General features: G+C 43.9%; 1 protein-coding gene across 1 annotated transcript; it reads right to left on the minus strand.

The window, feature by feature from the left end:
- Window positions 1-305: 305 nt before the first annotated feature.
- Window positions 306-17,983, minus strand: LOC306998246 (NAD-dependent protein deacylase sirtuin-5, mitochondrial). Its single transcript, XM_079612166.1, has 9 exons — window positions 17,852-17,983; window positions 17,369-17,463; window positions 17,155-17,288; window positions 10,030-10,255; window positions 4,143-4,230; window positions 4,007-4,060; window positions 974-1,097; window positions 786-901; window positions 306-671 (listed from the first exon to the last, which is right to left on the minus strand). Exons 2-9 carry the CDS (start codon window positions 17,448-17,450, stop codon window positions 599-601), a joined length of 897 nt encoding a protein of 298 aa, XP_079468292.1. The 5' UTR covers window positions 17,451-17,463; window positions 17,852-17,983; the 3' UTR covers window positions 306-598.
- Between the last annotated feature and the right edge of the window lie 642 nt (window positions 17,984-18,625).

Consider the following 18,625-nt stretch of genomic DNA (forward strand, 5'->3'; position numbering starts at 1 on the left):
CTAGCGCCTTTAACTTTTACCAGTTTTTTTAAACAAAATTTAAATAAGTCAATACATTATCAATCCTTCTTCCAAAACATGCTTTTGTCTTACCCTGATTCACTACGGTAAGCCTATTATAAGTGTTTACTTACAAATTACACATATAAGTCACTCGCTAGTGTCTAGTCATATCTGTAAACAGAGTAAAGTGGCTCCGTGTCTGGCGAGTGTGTGTGTCTGTGTGTGTGTGTGTGTGGGGGAGTGGCAGGGGTTAGTTGTCACAGCGAGTGAGAAAGGTTTACAGGAAGAGCCACAGACACAGCCAGTGGAAAACGCTTTTATTCACTGATGAAGCGACTGGAATATTATAAAGGCAAACACTGGAAGAGTCGAGGCCGTCTCCCACAATCCTGCTAAACATGAAGACACATCCGTGGTTTGAGAGAAGGCACATGGGAAACTTTCAGCAGCACAAACATACGTTCATGTGAGCTTTCTTTAGCCCAGTTTATGTGCAAGAGTTGATATTTCAGAAGCAGAGGAATGAATCTGACATTATGGTGTGTGTTATGTCTCCAGCTGATCCGGCGAGCGTGAGACGATCGTGAGGTGAGTGTCAGATGAGCTCAGACTCGTGGCGCGCCAGAGCGGCAGGAAGAGTCTCTGAGCAACGGCCCGGGAAGTGGAACCTGCAAGCAGATCAGATCTCATGAACGTCACACTCACCACTGCGATCTGTCCATTACCACGGTTCAGACACATGTGCTCAGTTCAGCTGTACAGTGGTCCAGGTCCGAGCTCACCTGAAGCGTGCTGTATTCGGTGTCCTCTTAGTGTTGAACTCGGCCACGGGAACGCCTCGGGACGCCACCTGTGGGCCGAACACGGCCGCCGGATACACCACAGAGGACGTGCCCACCTGAGAGAGGACAGGGGCACACGTCAGACTCGGGTCAAAGTGTGTGTGTGTGTGTGTGAGAGCTGAACTGACCACCAGACACAGGTCACAGGTCTCCAGCTCCTTCTCCACTGCAGTGAGGATGTGTGAGTCCAGAGTCTCCCCGAACCAGATGACGTGAGGCCGCAGCAGCCCGTCACAGCCCTTCTGCTCACACCTGAAGAAGAGGAGGAACAGGGTCTCACACACACACACACACTCATGAACACACACACTGCTCACACCTGAAGAAGAGGCAGGACTTTTTGGTCATTGTGATTGATTGCTCCTGTCTGCCTTGTTGCTGGTTTGCGTCTGTATGCTCCGTATAGCTTTCTGCATTGAATCAATATGTACTATCGTTCCTTGTTGTTTATATTGCTAAATATAACTTGCTCATCAACATATGTTAGATATTGTCTAATATTGCCTATCACATTAATCATTAATAGTGAACTCCGTAGATCGTTCGGTTCCGGCTGTAGAGCCCGTGCTGCAGGGCAACTGGGTGACCGTGAGACGCTGTAGTCGCGGGACAAAACTCCGCTCTTCCATTCCGATTACCGGAACAAACCGGTTCTCCCCACTCAGTGACACACCCACTGAGAATCCTGCTGAACGTGCCCGAGTTATTGCCGATTATATTACAAGGAACGTGAAAATAGAGACACCAGCCAGACATCAAAGCAAATTTAAAAGTGCTGGCTAATGCTAAACGTAAATTCGCTAAGATTATTATTCACGTCGGCACTAATGATGTTCGACTCCGCCAGTCGGAGATCACCAAAATTAACGTTACAGAGGTGCGTGAACTTGCAAGTACGATGTCAAGCACTGTAATTTGCTCTGGCCCCCTTCCTGTTCGCAGGAGTGATGAGATAGATTGTGTTCACTCAATGGCTGGCTGTCTGGGTGGTGTCCGCGAAATAATATAGAATTCATAGACAATTCACCTTTGGCTAAGCCCCGCCCCCCTTAGTTACTGTTGCTACCTCCGACAACTTCATCTGGGCTCTGGTTTGGTATCAACATGGCTGATGCTGTGACAGCTCTTCCTGCTGAAATTTTATCAAACTTTTATAAAGCAGCAAATAAAGTGTCCGATAGAAGTAGGCAGAAGGGGCTGCAGTGTGCCCTCGAACTTGGCTATATTCAAGACATACCGGCGAAACACAAGCAACAACAAGGCATCCAAATAGAGGCAAAAGCATAACGGTCACAGTCAAAACATGAACCAGCGCATATCCTAATCGAGACTAATCTCTAATCAGATCTTGAGATCAGATCCCCTAATCTCTTCAGAATCACTGAGAAGTCTAGTTTCAAATATAATTATTTTGAAGTGTTGGTGCTAGAGACTTTATCAAAGAATTTGCTGATTTGAGTTAGTACTGGCTGCAGATAAAGCCCTAATTGTTGGTGATTTTAATATACACTAGTGCAAAGTGCCCGTGCACAATCCATTTTTGTGTGTGTTTTTAGTAATGGTTGGTTTGGTATGTTTGAGTTGCTGAATAGCCTAGGCTACTATTACACAGTAGCCTAAACTCTGAGAAAATAATAATGTTAAGCGCACCAGAATGAAATATAATATTCAGAATTAAACAGTGTAGCTGACTTACAGATTCAGTTAACATCCACAAATTGATGAGCGTGACGATTGAGGGAGCAGCTACACAGTGAAGAAAACGCTACTTAAAGTCCCCATGAACCGGAAGTTTCAAACGACTTTTCTCCAGTGTTGTGACGTATTTCCGAGTGAAAGGGAATATTGAACAGAGGGCAGGGTTTTACTTCTGCGCTCCTCCTCTCCATCTCTCGCTCATAGCAGAGTAACGGTTTGAGGGGAGTTGCCACGCCCTCGCACCATAGCACATGACAGGAAGAGAAGTCGTTTCGAGGGGGGAGGGAACTCAGGGAAGGATTTAACTTCATTAAAATGAAGTTCATAAAACCTAAAATGGACTTTTGACCAAAAAAAAAAAAGAGTTTTGGTGGTAAATATTTGCTAGGGTGTGTGTGTCGGTGGTATTTGATAGGGTGTGTGTGTCGGTGGTATTTGATAGGGTGTGTGTGTCGGTGGTATTTGCTAGGGTGTGTGTGTCGGTGGTATTTGATAGGGTGTGTGTGTCGGTGGTATTTGATAGGGTGTGTGTGTCGGTGGTATTTGATAGGGTGTGTGTGTCGGTGGTATTTGATAGGGTGTGTGTGTCGGTGGTATTTGCTAGGGTGTGTGTGTCGGTGGTATTCGATAGGGTGTGTGTGTCGGTGGTATTCGATAGGGTGTGTGTGTCGGTGGTATTCGATAGGGTGTGTGTGTCGTTGGCATTTGATAGGGTGTGTGTGTCCGTGGTATTTGATAGGGTGTGTGTGTCGGTGGTATTTGCTAGGGTGTGTGTGTCGGTGGTATTTGACAGGGTGTGTGTGTCGGTGGTATTCGATAGGGTGTGTGTGTCGGTGGTATTTGATAGGGTGTGTGTGTCGGTGGTATTCGATAGGGTGTGTGTGTCGGTGGTATTCGATAGGGTGTGTGTGTCGTTGGCATTTGATAGGGTGTGTGTGTCCGTGGTATTTGATAGGGTGTGTGTGTCGGTGGTATTTGCTAGGGTGTGTGTGTCGGTGGTATTTGACAGGGTGTGTGTGTCGGTGGTATTCGATAGGGTGTGTGTGTCGGTGGTATTTGATAGGGTGTGTGTGTCGGTGGTATTCGATAGGGTGTGTGTGTCGGTGGTATTCGATAGGGTGTGTGTGTCGGTGGTATTTGCTAGGGTGTGTGTGTCGGTGGTATTTGCTAGGGTGTGTGTGTCGGTGGTATTTGATAGGGAGTGTGTGTCGGTGGTATTTGATAGGGAGTGTGTGTCGGTGGTATTTGACAGGGTGTGTGTGTCGGTGGTATTTGACAGGGTGTGTGTGTCGGTGGTATTTGACAGGGTGTGTGTGTCGGTGGTATTTGATAGGGAGTGTGTGTCGGTGGTATTTGATAGGGTGTGTGTGTCGGTGGCATTTGACAGGGTGTGTGTGTCGGTGGTATTTGACAGGGTGTGTGTGTCGGTGGTATTTGATAGGGAGTGTGTGTCCGTGGGATACCTGGGCAGGTCTTTGACAGGTATGAGCGCGTCGGGGACATCAGGGTCAGGTGACCTGGCAGAGGATGAGAAGTGTCAGGTGACCTCGCATCACTGAAACATCATCAGCGGCGCTGCTCAATGAGGACAGGACTCACCCTTTGCCCTCCAGTGATGGACAGATGGGGCTCTTGTGATTGACCTCCACATCTCCACAGCTCACACATCTGGTCTGATACTGGTTACCTGCACACAGACACCACACATCTGTCAAACTAACACAAAAAGGGCAGATACTCATCCAAACCAAAACCAGCTCCACTTGAAGTGCTGGAAACGCCACTCGCTGGCGACCCCTGCTGGCCAGAACAGTGCAAATGCAGCCCGAACATGCATAAAAACCTTCAAACCAACTGCAAATGGTTTATTGAAAGTGTGCTAATTATGAAGTGTCATTATATGTTATTTTAAAACATTTTAGGGATTTATGAACTTGTTTTTTGTGTGTTATTCAGTCAAATAAGAAACTACTAACTAAAACTCTTCTTTCTATTAATGTGTCATTAAAAATGTCTAGAAAAATATAAACCGGTTAAAACACTGGTGCAAGGAGATCATGTGACCTTTGGAAACAGTTATGACGTCGAGAGACCTCGGTTGCTGAAATCACGTGACTTTGGCAGTCTGATCACTGGTTTGAAGCTAACGATTCGCAAAAGGTGTTTCTAAAGTGCCCATCACTACTTCATGATCCTTTGCTAGAGAAATCATTGCGGCCAGAAAGTAAACGCAATGTATACTATCAAAATGAAATGCAATCAGAATGTGAATGTGAAGAAGATAAATGAGTTTTTCCTGAAATCCATGTTGTTGATGAATTGAGGATCATTCTATGGGTTTTAAATCTTGAAACCTTTACAAATGGGCCAATGTTTGAAAGATGTGCAAACCACGTGTTTGATATTTAATGGTATTATTTACCATACATTTGCAAATGGTTTGTAAGAGATTTTTTTGCTGCATTTTCCCAGTTCTGACCAGCAGGGGTCGCCAGCGAGTGGCGTTTCCAGCGCTTCCAAACAGGGAATCAGTTAATGAATCAATTCCTTCAATTGAGTCAGTTTCATGTCATTTAAATCTTTGGTGATTAGATCTGAGATGAAAGAAGACACACGGGTCAGATAAGAAGAACAAACAGATCTGAAACTGAACTCCATCTACCAGCCTCATGTCATTTAGCCATCCTCTGAACAGAGGTCAGTCATTTACGAGAGTCATTAACAACCGCATCCAACAGCCAAATTAACTGGTTTTAGAGCAGTATGATAAATCGTTTATCTCGATTCAAACACACACGCAATCTCATTCCTAAATGACAGTCCAGCTCTGTCTATTAAACCATTGAGTCACTGAATCATTCACTCATTTCAAAACAATTTTAAAAAAACAATCCATAAATTGAACATTTTAAATAGACAGCAGCAATTATCATCTTGTCAGAACCTCTAGTAAATTCACCTTTGGCTAAGCCCCGCCCCCCTTAGTTACTGTTGCTACGTCTGTCAACTTCATCTGGGCTCTGGTTTGGTATCAACATGGCTTATGCTGTGACGGCTCTTCCTGCTGAACTTTTATCAAACTTTTATAAAGCAGCAAATAAAGTGTCCGATAGAAGTAGGCAAAAGGGGCTCAGTGTGCGTTCGAAGGCTATATTCAAGACATACGGCGAAGCGCAAGCAACAACAAGGCATCCAAATAGAGGCAAAAGCATAACGGTCACAGTCAAAACATGAACCAGCGCATATCCTAATGGAGACGGAGGCTGGGACTCACAATATCAGGAGCAACACTGTTCATGCAGACCTGGGTCGGTCTCTATTCACTTCTATAATCGTTATTATTTACAAAGCAAACGGACTACACGAGTATAAAGTTGTGTTTATTAGCAGTGTGTGCTAGCGTATCAACAATTAGGGCAGAGAACCGAAATCATGACCTAAACCAGCATAAAACTGTCTAACTAGTGTAACTTCACAGTAAGGTTAAAAGCTAAATGTATCTTAGAGCAAAAGTGTGTTGTTGATCTTGAGGGGTTTCGCTGACTGAGGACGTCCACACAGTTTAATCCAAAGACGACACTTGTCCGGATACGGACACCCCCTCCACCCTCTCTGGGAAACAAACGCCCCAGGCACAACGGTTAACCATATTTCTGATAAAACTACGACGGTAATAGCAGGGCTGGAGTGGGACTCATTTTCAGCTCTGGAGTTTCATACCGGCCCACTTTAGTTCCCTACTGACTATATAAAAATTATGTAATTAAACCCTCAGTATATGCAATAGTGCACTGTTCTATACAGCCTTAATTCATTGTCTTTTCTTTTAAATATACATTTCTATTCAGCGCAATAGCGTATACACAGGGTTTTATAAAGGGATCGGGGGCATATTATTTGTCCACTGTCATTGGCAAATAACTTAGGCCTATGTATCGGTGTTAAATAGGAATTGTAATTAAGTTATTCTCATTCTGGGCACAGTATGCATGCAACAGATAAGGCAATTGCTCTACCTCTCCTCTCTCGTCTCCTTCTCTCGTTCTCCTTCTCTCAGTCTCTTTATCTTTACCTGTAAATCTCACCTTCTCGAAGCTGAGCTTTGATTGAGATACAGTCTTTGCAAACTGATTATTTATGTCGGTCTATTAAAACTTCTATCGTAAACCAGCGGTTTAGTTTAGCCATATCTCGTGAAGCGTCGCGTTGGGATTCGCGTGCGGCCGCGGCTCGCGCTTCTGTGAACTTAAATCCCGCTTTCTTTGATCGGTCATCTCAAACATTTTGCCATTGTCGACGAGCGGTGTTTGAGTGCTGAAGCAGCTCAGATGATGAGGTCGCGATATGCGAATCATTGCAGCTCTAAATTAGAGTTAATATTAGGCAATTATTAATTCACAACGTTCATTATACACTCAGAAAAGTTACCGAGGTCCGGACCTGACTCGTAGACTAATTGGCCGCTTGAGTTTCCAGAGATTTTTTATTATTCTGGCCTATTCTTGCGCCTGTTATCCATGTTTTGTATATCTTATGTCTTGTTCGCACATCTCTAACAACTGACTTTTTTTTCTTATTTTTTCTGTGAGGCTGCGAGAAAATAATAATAAAAAAAATAGTGGGGCTGCGCTGTGACTGGAGCACGTTCAAACCAGTGCCATGACAACACCGGCCCTCCTGGCCAATAAAACAGACCGGCCCACCGGGAATTCTTCCGGTGCTCCCGATTAGCCAATCCGGGCCTGGGTAATAGCCTGCCGAGACCAACAATATGAGACGCCTGTGTTAAAGTCAATGGAGCGCTGTGAAAAAGTGTCGGACCGCTGTGTGGAGCTCGTTCTTGGCTGCGCTGTGATTGGTCAATCTACATTCTTGGGCGTGGCTTATCCAAAGGCAAATTGCATGTTAGTTTGTTTATTTATCTGTTCAAATCATGATCTCTATTTTAAACAAAATTGTGATTCTCATTTCTCCAGAATCGTGCAGTAAGTTGTTCATGATCAATCTCGCATCAGAGGCGGTTCTCTCTTCTGCATGTCTGTGGTGTAAGAAACCCTCAGGGGAAGAGCTATGAGCTCCGACTCGTTCATGTTGACAGGTCTAGATAGAAAAACAGCCAACAAGATCAAGCCCATAATAAACAAACAGATCCAAAAGACCAAAATATCGCGACCCACACCGAGCTAGACCGCTTTATGAGGCAAACCCAAACAACAAGCCCAGAAACGCTCACAATCAATGGCACTTCTGTGAATCAGCCTTACAAACATGAACTAAACACGGCTCCTCTGCTAACGGTGCTTTAGTTCAGATGCCAGAACATGACGAGTCTTTGGGCAAAAACTATTTTTTATTATTATTAGAAAATGTATTATTATTATTGCATTGAATACAGACCTAGTGTTTACATAGCGAACGTGTAAAGACTAAGTAAAACGCCACTTACAAAAAATAAAATAAAATAAAAGGTAAAACAACGATGTCGGACGATTTTGAAATTGGAGGAGAAAATAAGATGTTTTTTCACCCTTCCCTAAATTTTTTAACCAGAAGATGGGTGACCTTTCAACCTGATGACGTAATGTGTGGCACATCGCAGCGAGTGCAAGACCAGCATTTGTGGTTGAAAGTATATAAATGTGTATTTTGTTATAAAATGTCCGCTGGTTTGTCTAGATGAGACTCTTATTCCTCGGCTGGATCGTGTCGAGACTTTGAAGCTGCACTGAAACTCACATCGACCCGCTGGACCATTGAAGTCACTATATGGAGAACATCCTGGAGTGTGTTCCTCACAAACACTTATTTTCGACTGAAGGAACAAAGACATGAATATTGATGGCGCAGGGCTCTACGCTAACTTTTTTCCCAAGGAGTACATGTGCTCCTAAATGAAAAAATTTAGGAGCACACAAAGAAATTTAGGAGCACAGTACAAAAAAGTTTTTTTTTTTTTTAATTCGTTTATTAAACAAATGAACAAATTTCATGCATATACTGTGTGTGCAAAATTGGTATATCAGATGCAAAGGATATCAGTTGTCCAGTTGCTTTTATATGTTGGCCGTCTGGAACGCTTGGAGTCATTTTTAACTTGGGCTGCACGAAATTGGAAAAAAATTACATTGCGATATTTTTTTCCCTAACGATAGGCTATATATTGCGATATTGAGAGCCATAACTCCAGGCTAAAGACAATAATTACCATTCCATGATATTAATAATTTCACTAATAAGCAAGCTTCATTACAAGTGACAAAAAAGGTCACTTAATATTTTATTCCAAAATTAGAACATTTCTGTAAACACAAAAGCAGAACAAGTTTTTAAATAAAACAGCAGCTTTACACCAACCCCCTGATTGGTTTACAACAATATAACTTAAAATAAATATATTTTTTATAAAAATAACTTAAGCATTTTGGTTCACATTCTTTTAAGTCAACTTTTCTTAGCCAAAGTAAAACAGTGTTGATGTTGGTCATCATAATCATATGAAATAAACAAAATGATTTAAAACTTTTTAAATATATTTTGTATTAAATCTTCTAAACAGATTAGAGAACATGTTTCTGTAAACAGAAAAGCCGAACACATTTAAACAGCAGCTTTACCGCCTGTCAGCGCAGCCGCTCCACGCGCATCAAGAGCTGAGGGGGCACCAAAAAAATAGCCTAATGAAAAATCAATAATTCTAATGCCGATATTATTTCAGAATAGAAATACAGACATCCCAAGTCTCCCGGAAGTTCCGGGAGTCTCCCGCATTTGGATAGCGGCTCACTGATGCCCGCGAATTAGTTAAAATCTCCGGAATCTAGAGCGAGCGCGCCCGCGAGACAGAGACTGTGCTCCAAACCGCATAGCGCGTGCACGGCAGAGGGGGAGAGAGAGCAAGAGACCGCGCGCATGCCTCATGAAGCGTATTTAATATCTTCCGCTGGTGCTACTGTGCTACTACCCTTCACGTCGCATGTTCCGACGATGTGACTATCGCTCACTCGCACATCGCGATGTCGATGTTAAAATCGAATATCGTTCAGCCCTATCGCACACTGTGCTCGTAAATTATTTTTCAAGTTCGCACATAACTATTTTTAGGCGCAAATGCGAGTGAAACACTCGCACTGTAGAGCCCTGTGGCGTGGGGAACAGTAAATTATCAGGAAATTTTTATTCTGAAGTGAACTACTCCTTTAAGCGCACTGACCTGCTTTTTATTTATTCATCAAAAAATTTACAAATTCCGTGAAATTCCACGTTATACAGTGAATTCTGTCTGTCTGTGTGTGTGTGTGTGTGTGTGTGTGTGTGTGTGTGTGTGTGTGTGTGTGTGTGTGTGTGTGTTTGTGTGTGTGTGTGTGAGGAGGTGTGTGTGTGTTATGACTGTGGACCTCCAGCACGTGGTCTGCTTGGTGATCAGCACCAGCGATCGGCCCTGTGAGCATGTGTGTGTGTGTATGTGAGTGTGAGTGTGTGTTCTGACCGTGGACCTCCAGCACGTTCTTGGATCCGGCGCGCTGGTGCAGCTGGTCGATGTTCTGTGTGATCAGCACCAGCGATCGGCCCTGTCGGCGGAGCCGCTCCTCGCACTCGGCGATGGCCCTGTGGGCGGCGCTGGGCTGGGCCTTCACACACAGCTCTCGCCTGTAGTGGTAGAACTCCCACACCCTGCTGGGGTGGCGGCAGAACGACTGCGGCGTGGCCAGATCCTGCACACAGACACACACACACACACGCTCAACACTGGACTGCACTTTCTTTTTCCTGAGAATGATAGGTCATGTAACCGCATTGGACTGTAACCTGCTGAATTTGAACAACAGGTCCATAATCAGTCCAATGGCGAGACGGAACGTCATAGGCGGGTGACGTCATCGATCAGGAAACTGTAAAGCACACCTGAACCAAACAGCGCCAGCTTCTGATAGGCTGAAGCAAGTCGATCACGGGCATGCCGGGAGTATGCCAGGGCGACACAGCGTCTCGTTCCCTCTTCAGAGAACTAGGGTTAAATACGTCACCGAGACGTTCCGTTTCAAGGGAACTCGAGCTGCGTCGAAACGCTGTGGGAACGCTAATACCCAGAACGCCATAAGAGCAAGTGTCCGTCCGTGTGAAGTCAGTGTGCACATTCGGACGAGAGCACCTGTGCCCCTGGAGTGGAGCGGAAGTCAAGATCGTAGAGCCTCACGAATGTGCGCGGTGAGGACCAGCCTGCAGCATCACAAACGCCATGTAGTGAAACTCCTGACAACAAAGCTTTAGAAGCAGCCATACTCCTAGTCGTGTGAGCTCGAACAGCCAACAGTGAAGGCTCGTAAGCAAGAGAGTGAGATAGCCTCGACCACCCACTTGCTCATCCTCTGCTTAGATGCTGAACACCCTTTCCTGGGTGACCCAAAGCAAACGAACAACCCCAGGGCAGCTCTGTGGACATAAACATCTAAGGCCTAACAGGGCAGAGCAGATTTGGTTTCTCTTGGTCTGACGTCAGAAGAGGAGGAGGACAGAAAGCCTGCAGTATAGTAGGACTAACAGTATTAGCAGGGACCTTCAGGACATAGCCAGGCCTACAGTGGAGGAAGGCCTTTACCATGCCAGGCGAGAATTCAGGCGTGAGGGAGAAACCGAGAATGCTTGAAAGTCTCCAATTCTCTTAAAAGACGCGATAGCAAGAACAAAGATAGTTTTAGGAGTGAGGTATTTCTCAGCAACTTCTTCAATGGGCTCGAACTGAGCTAGGGAGAGGCCTTCTATTACAACGGCCAAGTCCCATGTCGGCGCCCTTATGCGGATTGCTGGCCACGAAGGAAACAAGTTATAAATGGGTGTCTCCCCAGAGAAACTCCACTCAAAGGGGGTTGGTAAGCAGCTAGTGCCGGCACGTACAGCTTCAGTGTGAAGGGGGAGCAGGAGCTCCAGCACCGCACCCACCGGGCAGTTAACCGGGTCCAGCGGGTGCTCTCCACACCAGGCAGTGAATAATCTCCACTTCAAGGCGTGGAGTTTCCTTGTTGACGGAGCTCTGGAGTGGAGGATGGTCTCCACAGCCTCAGTTGAGAGACCGGTACTCATGAGCTGGGCCCCTTTAGAGGCCAAGCCCACAGTTTCCACAGTTCTGGGCGGGGGTGAAGGATTGTCCCACTCGCCTGAGAGAGTAGGTCCACCCTGAGCGCAATCTCCAGAGGAGAGTCGTCGAGGAGAGACACTAGGTCCGCAAACCCATCCTGGCGAACCCTTTCCAGAACTCCTGGGAGCAGAGCAATCTGGGGAAATGCAACCCAGAGAGTGGACGGCTGGGTGAGAACCACAGTGGACATTGAGATGTCTCCTTTGAAGCGAACAGGTCAAGGTCACTTTTATTTTTATATAGCACCTTAAAAACAGCGTTTCTGCTGACCAAGGTGCTTCACAGAAACACAATATAAACACAAGTAAAAACAAACATCATACAAATTACATAGTAAAAATTTAGCTCACAAATTCTACATCCACAGTTAAGGATAGGCCTGAGAAAAAAGATGCGTTTTTAGTGCTGACTTACATCCATATAAAGAAGAAGACAACCTGACTGATTTAGGTAACGAATTCCACAGTCTAGGACCAAAAACGGAGAACGCTCTGTCCCCTTTGGATTTCAACCGAGAGTGCGGAATAGTTAATAAGCTCTCTGATGATGATCTAAGAGATCTTTGAGGAATGAACGGACAAATGAGGTCTGAGATATAGACTGGACCAAGACCGTGCAAGGCTTTAAATACAAAAGTCAAAACCTTGTACTCAATTCTGAATCTGACCGGTAGCCAATGTAAATGCCTCAAAATAGGGGTGAAATGCTCAAACTTTCTCTTCCCCGTTAAGAAGCGGGCTGCAGCGTTCTGTACCAGTTGCAGACGCGACAGTGAAAACTGGTTGATACCCGCATACAAGGCGTTACAATAATCCAGCCTTGTTGAAATGAAGGCGTGAATTACGGTCTCTAGATCACCAAACGATAGGATAGATTTCAATTTCCGTAAGCCCCTAAGCTGAAAGAAACTGCCTCTGACAACCGAGTTTATTTGCTTGTCAAATTTTAACTCTGAGTCAACAACAACACCCAGGTTTTTTACATGAGTGCAAATATTCGCTTTCAGCGGTCCTAAATCAGAGATTAAACCATCTACCAAATGGGGAGGGCCAAACAAAATAACCTCGGTCTTCTTTTCATTCAGCTGGAGAAAGTTTTCACCCATCCAACTTTTTATGTCATCTACACAGGCTAATAAATCAGATAAAGATCCAGAAGCAGGTTTAATTGACATATACAACTGGGTATCATCCGCATAAATGTGATAAGGAACCTGATGAGATTTAAAGATGTAACGAAGAGGGAGCATATATAAAGAAAATAAAATCGGTCCCAAAATGGAGCCTTGCGGGACTCCACATGTGACAGGAACAGGAGACGAATGAAACTGACCCATCTCCACAGAGAAACTCCTCACTGAGAAATAGGATCCAAACCACTCTACAGCTGAATCGCAGATTCCAGCTTCAGATTTTAGCCTGTTTAAAAGAATGCAGTGATCTACAGTATCAAAAGCTGCACTTAAATCCAGCAATACCAGAACAGCACAGTTTCCGGAATCCACAAATAGCAACAAATCATTTACCACTCTCAACAAGGCCGATTCAGTGCTATGCTTGGATCTGAACCCAGACTGAAGCGGATCGAGTATATTATTCTCAATTAAGTAAGGGGATAGCTGGTTTAAAACAGCCTTTTCCAACACTTTCGACAGGAAGGGGAGTTTTGAGATGGGTCTGTAATTATTTAGGTCAGATGGATCCAAATTTGCCTTTTTGAGCAGCGGATGAACTACTGCATGTTTGAAACAGGATGGAACAGAGCTCGTCTGTAAGGAACTGTTAATGACAGAAATAATATTTGGTGCAATTGAGTCGAGGACTTCCTTTAATAATGAAGTTGGTATATCGTCAAGTGAACAAGTGGTCGATCTTAAACTGGACACTATATTTGATAGTTCATCATGTGAGATTGGATGGAAGTGAGAAAATGTAGCTCTATTTAAAGGCAGACACCAGACCTTCTGAGATCGATTCAGTACAATCTTGGATCTGATGCAAATAATTTTGTTAATGAAGAAGCTGCAAAACTTCTCACATAACTCTGGGCTCTGAGCAGCACCGATCTCAGTAGAGGAATTTAATACAGAATTTATGGTAGCGAACAAAAACTTTGGACAGTGAGAATTTTGAAATATCAAATTAGAGAAATATAATGACCTTTGCAACGCGGCCTCCTCTTGAAATTTAACTAATGAATGTTGCAATAGCTGATAAGAAACTTGTAATTTGTCCTTCCTCCATTTTCTTTCTGCCCTTCGACACTCCTTCCTTAAAGAACGAACTTTATTCATCCAAGGCTGTTTTTTAGGTTTTCGTTTCCTTACTTTGTGGGGGGCAATTTCATTTAAAATCCCAGTACATGAAGTATTAAAATTTACGAGGGTCGAAGGTCGACCTCGGCACGACCAACATTCCTCCACAGGAGCTCCACCACCTCTAATAATATCAGAATATGTTGACAGCTGGGGACTAAATACACGGTATGAAACGGTCTTTTCCAGGACTTCGACGCCTCAGTGTGGAGGTCGGTAAAGAACGGCAGGCACCGGCGTGGAGGCCGCATGCGGGATGGCAGAAAGCGTTCATCGAGCTTGCTCTTCTGCCTTGACTCTTGTTTATCCGCTGGCCACTCAATGCTTAAAGGGCACCTATTATGGAATTTTTAAATGTACCTTTCATGTAGTGTGTAACATAGATCTAAGTGAACAAAAACATCCTGCAAAGTTTGAAATATGAAAGTGCACCGTATATAAAGTTATTGTCTTTCAAAAGTAAGAGTCGACTCGGAGTCATTTTTATGAATCGTTAGAAGACCGAAGCTTTTTCTCTGACTAGATGACGTCAACTTGTCAAGTTATTTGAATACGATGCGCCCACTTATTGCGCTCCAAGGCCAGCAGGGAAACATCATGGCGACGAGACGCTGCGTTCTGAAGTGCGACTCAAAAGCCAACTTTATTCATCTGCCCAAGGAGGAGCATTTGAAGACTAAGTGGCTACAATTCATATATACAACTAGACCACAGAAGTATAGTCCGAGCCTTGTGCTTTGCTCGCGCCATTTTGACGACGATTGCTTTACCAACTTAAATGCAGTCATTCGCGAGCCGGCTGATATTGAAGGAAGGTTCAGTTCCAAGTGTATTTGCATCAGCTTCCTCCTCCGTATCACAACCTGTAAGTGTTATTAATAATTGTTGCTTTTATGTTTTATGTAGCATGCTTAATTATTATTTTGTTTGTTGTGTAAGCACCGTTTAGCTTCTAGGTCTTCAATGGCAATTGTATTGAGATATGTGAAGTGTTTGTCGTTGTTTTCGGAGTTGTCTTAAAGAATAGAGTAATACCTCGTAGTAACGTAACTGCATTTTTTTATTTGTAAAAACGTTATGTTTATGCATCGGGCTAACGCAAACAAAGACTGATTGTGCTTTTACAATATGAACTCTGGGCTATGCTCGCTAACATAACATTAAATTCTTTATCTTATTTTTAGTTTTTTACTACAAACTACAAAGCAGTGGACTATAATCATTATTATAACACAATTTAATTGATAAAAGCATCATTGTACTCCGTGTTAAACAATAAGTATTATCTCTGTAAACACTGCTGGGTCATCTGACCAATCAACGCAGATTAGCGTCGCGCAAAGGAGGGGTTTGGAAAAACGAGTCGTTGAACGAATCATTTGGGAGTCGGTGAGCAAATCAGGTAAAAATAAATGCATATTATACGAAAACAAAAGTGTTTTTTGTCATTGCATGCATGTAAAACTGTTGTTGGGGACTCCCTAAACAACATTAGGAACATTTAAAATGTCATAATAGGTGCCCTTTAATTCCTCTACAGCACGAGTGAGCACCTCTACAAGCTCCTCTTGTAGACTGACGTGACGAGTCTTCAGCATCTCCTGTTCCAATACTAACGTCACCCAGCTCCTCAGATCTGGATAGTTGCAGTACCGGGCCTTAGCCTGGGCGGAAGACACCGCAGTGCGTCCACACAAAAACACTTTCAGACAATGATTCACACAAAGTGCTTGCTTCAGCCTATCAGAAGCTGCCGCTGTTTGGTTCAGGTGTGCTTTACAGTTTCCCGGTAGATGACGTCACCCGCCTAGACGTCTAGTCTCGCCATTGGACTGATTCCTCACGTGCTTCATGGCGCACTCACGCAGGGGCGTTCCCACAGCGCTTCGGCGCAGCTCGAGTTCCCTTGAAAGGGATCTCTCTCTAAATCTCTCTATTGCCAAAAATTGCATTCAATATTTTTGTCAACATGTTCTACATTAGTTATGCATTTCTTGCTGTAAGCGATTGAGTGAAAAACTCAAGCTTATCCTCCAGTGAAGTCATACTGATTTAAGAATGTTGTGCTGGAAAACGAGACAGACGGAGGAAGAACACGAGTGTTCAGCAGCGGGGGAAGAGTCTGTTGTGTTATCAAGCTCCGTCTAGAGCGCAGGCTGAACAGTACAGACACATCTTCAGTTTTATACAGCCCAGCATCTGTGAAAGTGTGGGGTTTTTTACAGTTCTGGATGTCAAATTATGTAAAGACGGCTGATGCGTTTCAGTCAAATAACAATAACACTGGTGGTTTTGCAATACCAAAACTTGTCAGTTTCTGGAGCACTCGTGATGGACTGATGCAAGTGTGTGTGTGTGTGTGTGTGTGTGTATGAGAGTGCGTGTGTGTGAGTGTGTGTGTGAGAGAGAGAGAGAGAGAGAGAGAGAGAGAGAGAGAGTGAGTGTGTGTGTGTGTGTGTGTGTGTGTGTGTGTGTGTGTGTGTGTGTGTGTGTGTGTGTGTGTGTGTGTGTGTTACCTGTGGTTTCCAGGTCCTCCAGTGTCCTTCAGCTCCTCTGATAGTTGTTACTCCATTGTGTGTGTGTGTGTGTTACCTGTGTTTTCCAGGTCCTCCAGTGTCCTTCAGCTCCTCTGATAGTTGTTACTCCATTGTGTGTGTGTGTGTGTGTGTGTGTTACCTGTGTTTTCCAGGTCCTCCAGTGTCCTTCAGCTCCTCTGATAGTTGTTACTCCATTGTGTGTGTGTGTGTGTGTGTTACCTGTGGTTTCCAGGTCCTCCAGTGTCCTTCAGCTCCTCTGATAGTTGTTACTCCATTGTGTGTGTGTGTGTGTGTGTGTGTGTGTGTGTGTGTGTGTTACCTGTGGTTTCCAGGTCCTCCAGTGTCCTTCAGCTCCTCTGATAGTTGTTACTCCATTGTGTGTGTGTGTGTGTGTGTGTGTGTGTGTGTGTGTGTGAGTGTGTGTGTTACCTGTGTTTTCCAGGTCCTCCAGTGTCCTTCAGCTCCTCTGATAGTTGTTACTCCATTGTGTGTGTGAGTGTGAGTGTGTGTGTGTGTGTGTGTTACCTGTGTTTTCCAGGTCCTCCAGTGTCCTTCAGCTCCTCTGATAGTTGGCACTCCACTCTCTCTCTCTCTGTGTGTGTGTGTGTGTGTGTGTGTGTGTGTTACCTGTGTTTTCCAGGTCCTCCAGTGTCCTTCAGCTCCTCTGATAGTTGGCACTCCACTCTCTGCACTCACTCCTGCTCCGGTGATGATGGCGATCTGACGCGCCTTAGAGAAAACCTCTCGAAACTCTGCCATATCTACACATACACACACGTATAGTTTATCATATAACTAGTATAGAAAACATTTAGCTGAACGCGTACGTGACGTCACGCACCTGAGTGTGTCCGGGCGAGTTGATTGACAGCTGTCCATCTCCCGCAGTGAGCAGCTGCCCTCAACATCAGCTGATTCACCATCACTTACTGAGGTCTAGTGTCAAACACACACACACACACATGTATAATATATCAATATGGTCTCACAGTCACATCAGGAACGACTCACGTCACAAACTAAACAAAGTTCCCAAAAGTGTATTGATCAAGTTAACTTATTCTAGCGTTAAACACAACACTGAATCCAACAACAAAGCGAAAGTGAATATAACGTTATACTACAGGACGCAGTAACACGGTTGAACACTTGTTGATACACAGACAAAATCAATAAATCCATCATCATCACACCACAGAACGGCAGAAGAGCCTCATATGAACGCTTCAGATCTTTGACATCGAGCTGAATTCATCGACTGCTGCCCGTGATCCACATACAGATATACATTCGTAAGAAGAACTGATAATAACCAAAATAATACCTTTAATCGACGCCACACGTGAAATGCGCTTTTCTGGCGTCCTACTACCGTAAACTACGTAAACATGTCGTAAAGTGTGTACACGTGTCGCAAAGCGCCTCTGTTTCTATGGTGATGTTGCGGCTCGGCTGAAGCGGACTGCGCTCTCTAGCGGAAGATCGCGAGACTGCAGAGTCAAACAAAAATCACCATAATTATGACATAAAAAGTCGAAAACATTACATTCACACTTGTTTCTAGGATCCCAGTCAATCATCTTTAACTGTAAAGAGTTAACAATTAATACTGTGGAAAAATAATAATGTAAATGTAAGATTACATTACTTCAAAGCGTTTATTTTTTACTGTAGCTTACTCTACCGTTAGATTTTATTCATTTATTTGTTTCAAATTATTTTAATCAAATATATTAATTGATGATTTTTTTTAAATACAATTTAATTTTAATACATTTATTTATTTAGTTACTTGGTTTCAACTTTTTAATTTATTTGTAAAAAAAAATTACACAGCTTTTTTATTATTTTCAATGCATCAAATGCATTTATTAATTTCTTAAATACAAGGCATGCATTTATTATGTCATGGCATGGCGTCTTCTAAACACCACACGACGGCACGGGACTCACTGTAGCCTATATAGCTGGGCTTAGTCATGTTATTGCTGAGATATATTTTCTTGGTAATGTTTGAGCCGTCTCTCTTCTGTTTGAGCAGGTGATCGCGGTGTGATGACCAAGAGCTCTGGTTGTGTCACACACACCTGACGAAACG

Source organism: Phoxinus phoxinus (genome assembly GCF_949152265.1).
Source record: "Phoxinus phoxinus genome assembly, chromosome: 5".
NCBI lineage: Eukaryota > Metazoa > Chordata > Actinopteri > Cypriniformes > Leuciscidae > Phoxinus > Phoxinus phoxinus.

Bases quoted from the DNA above. Each gene is read 5' to 3' on its own strand.
- LOC306998246 (XM_079612166.1), bottom strand. From the start codon at position 17,450: ATGGTGAATCAGCTGATGTTGAGGGCAGCTGCTCACTGCGGGAGATGG. The intron at 17,289-17,368 runs GTGCGTGACGTC...GTGTATGTGTAG, and splicing joins ACTCGCCCGGACACACTCAG to ATATGGCAGAGTTTCGAGAG. The intron at 4,061-4,142 runs GTGAGTCCTGTC...ATCCTCTGCCAG, and splicing joins CCATCACTGGAGGGCAAAGG to GTCACCTGACCCTGATGTCC.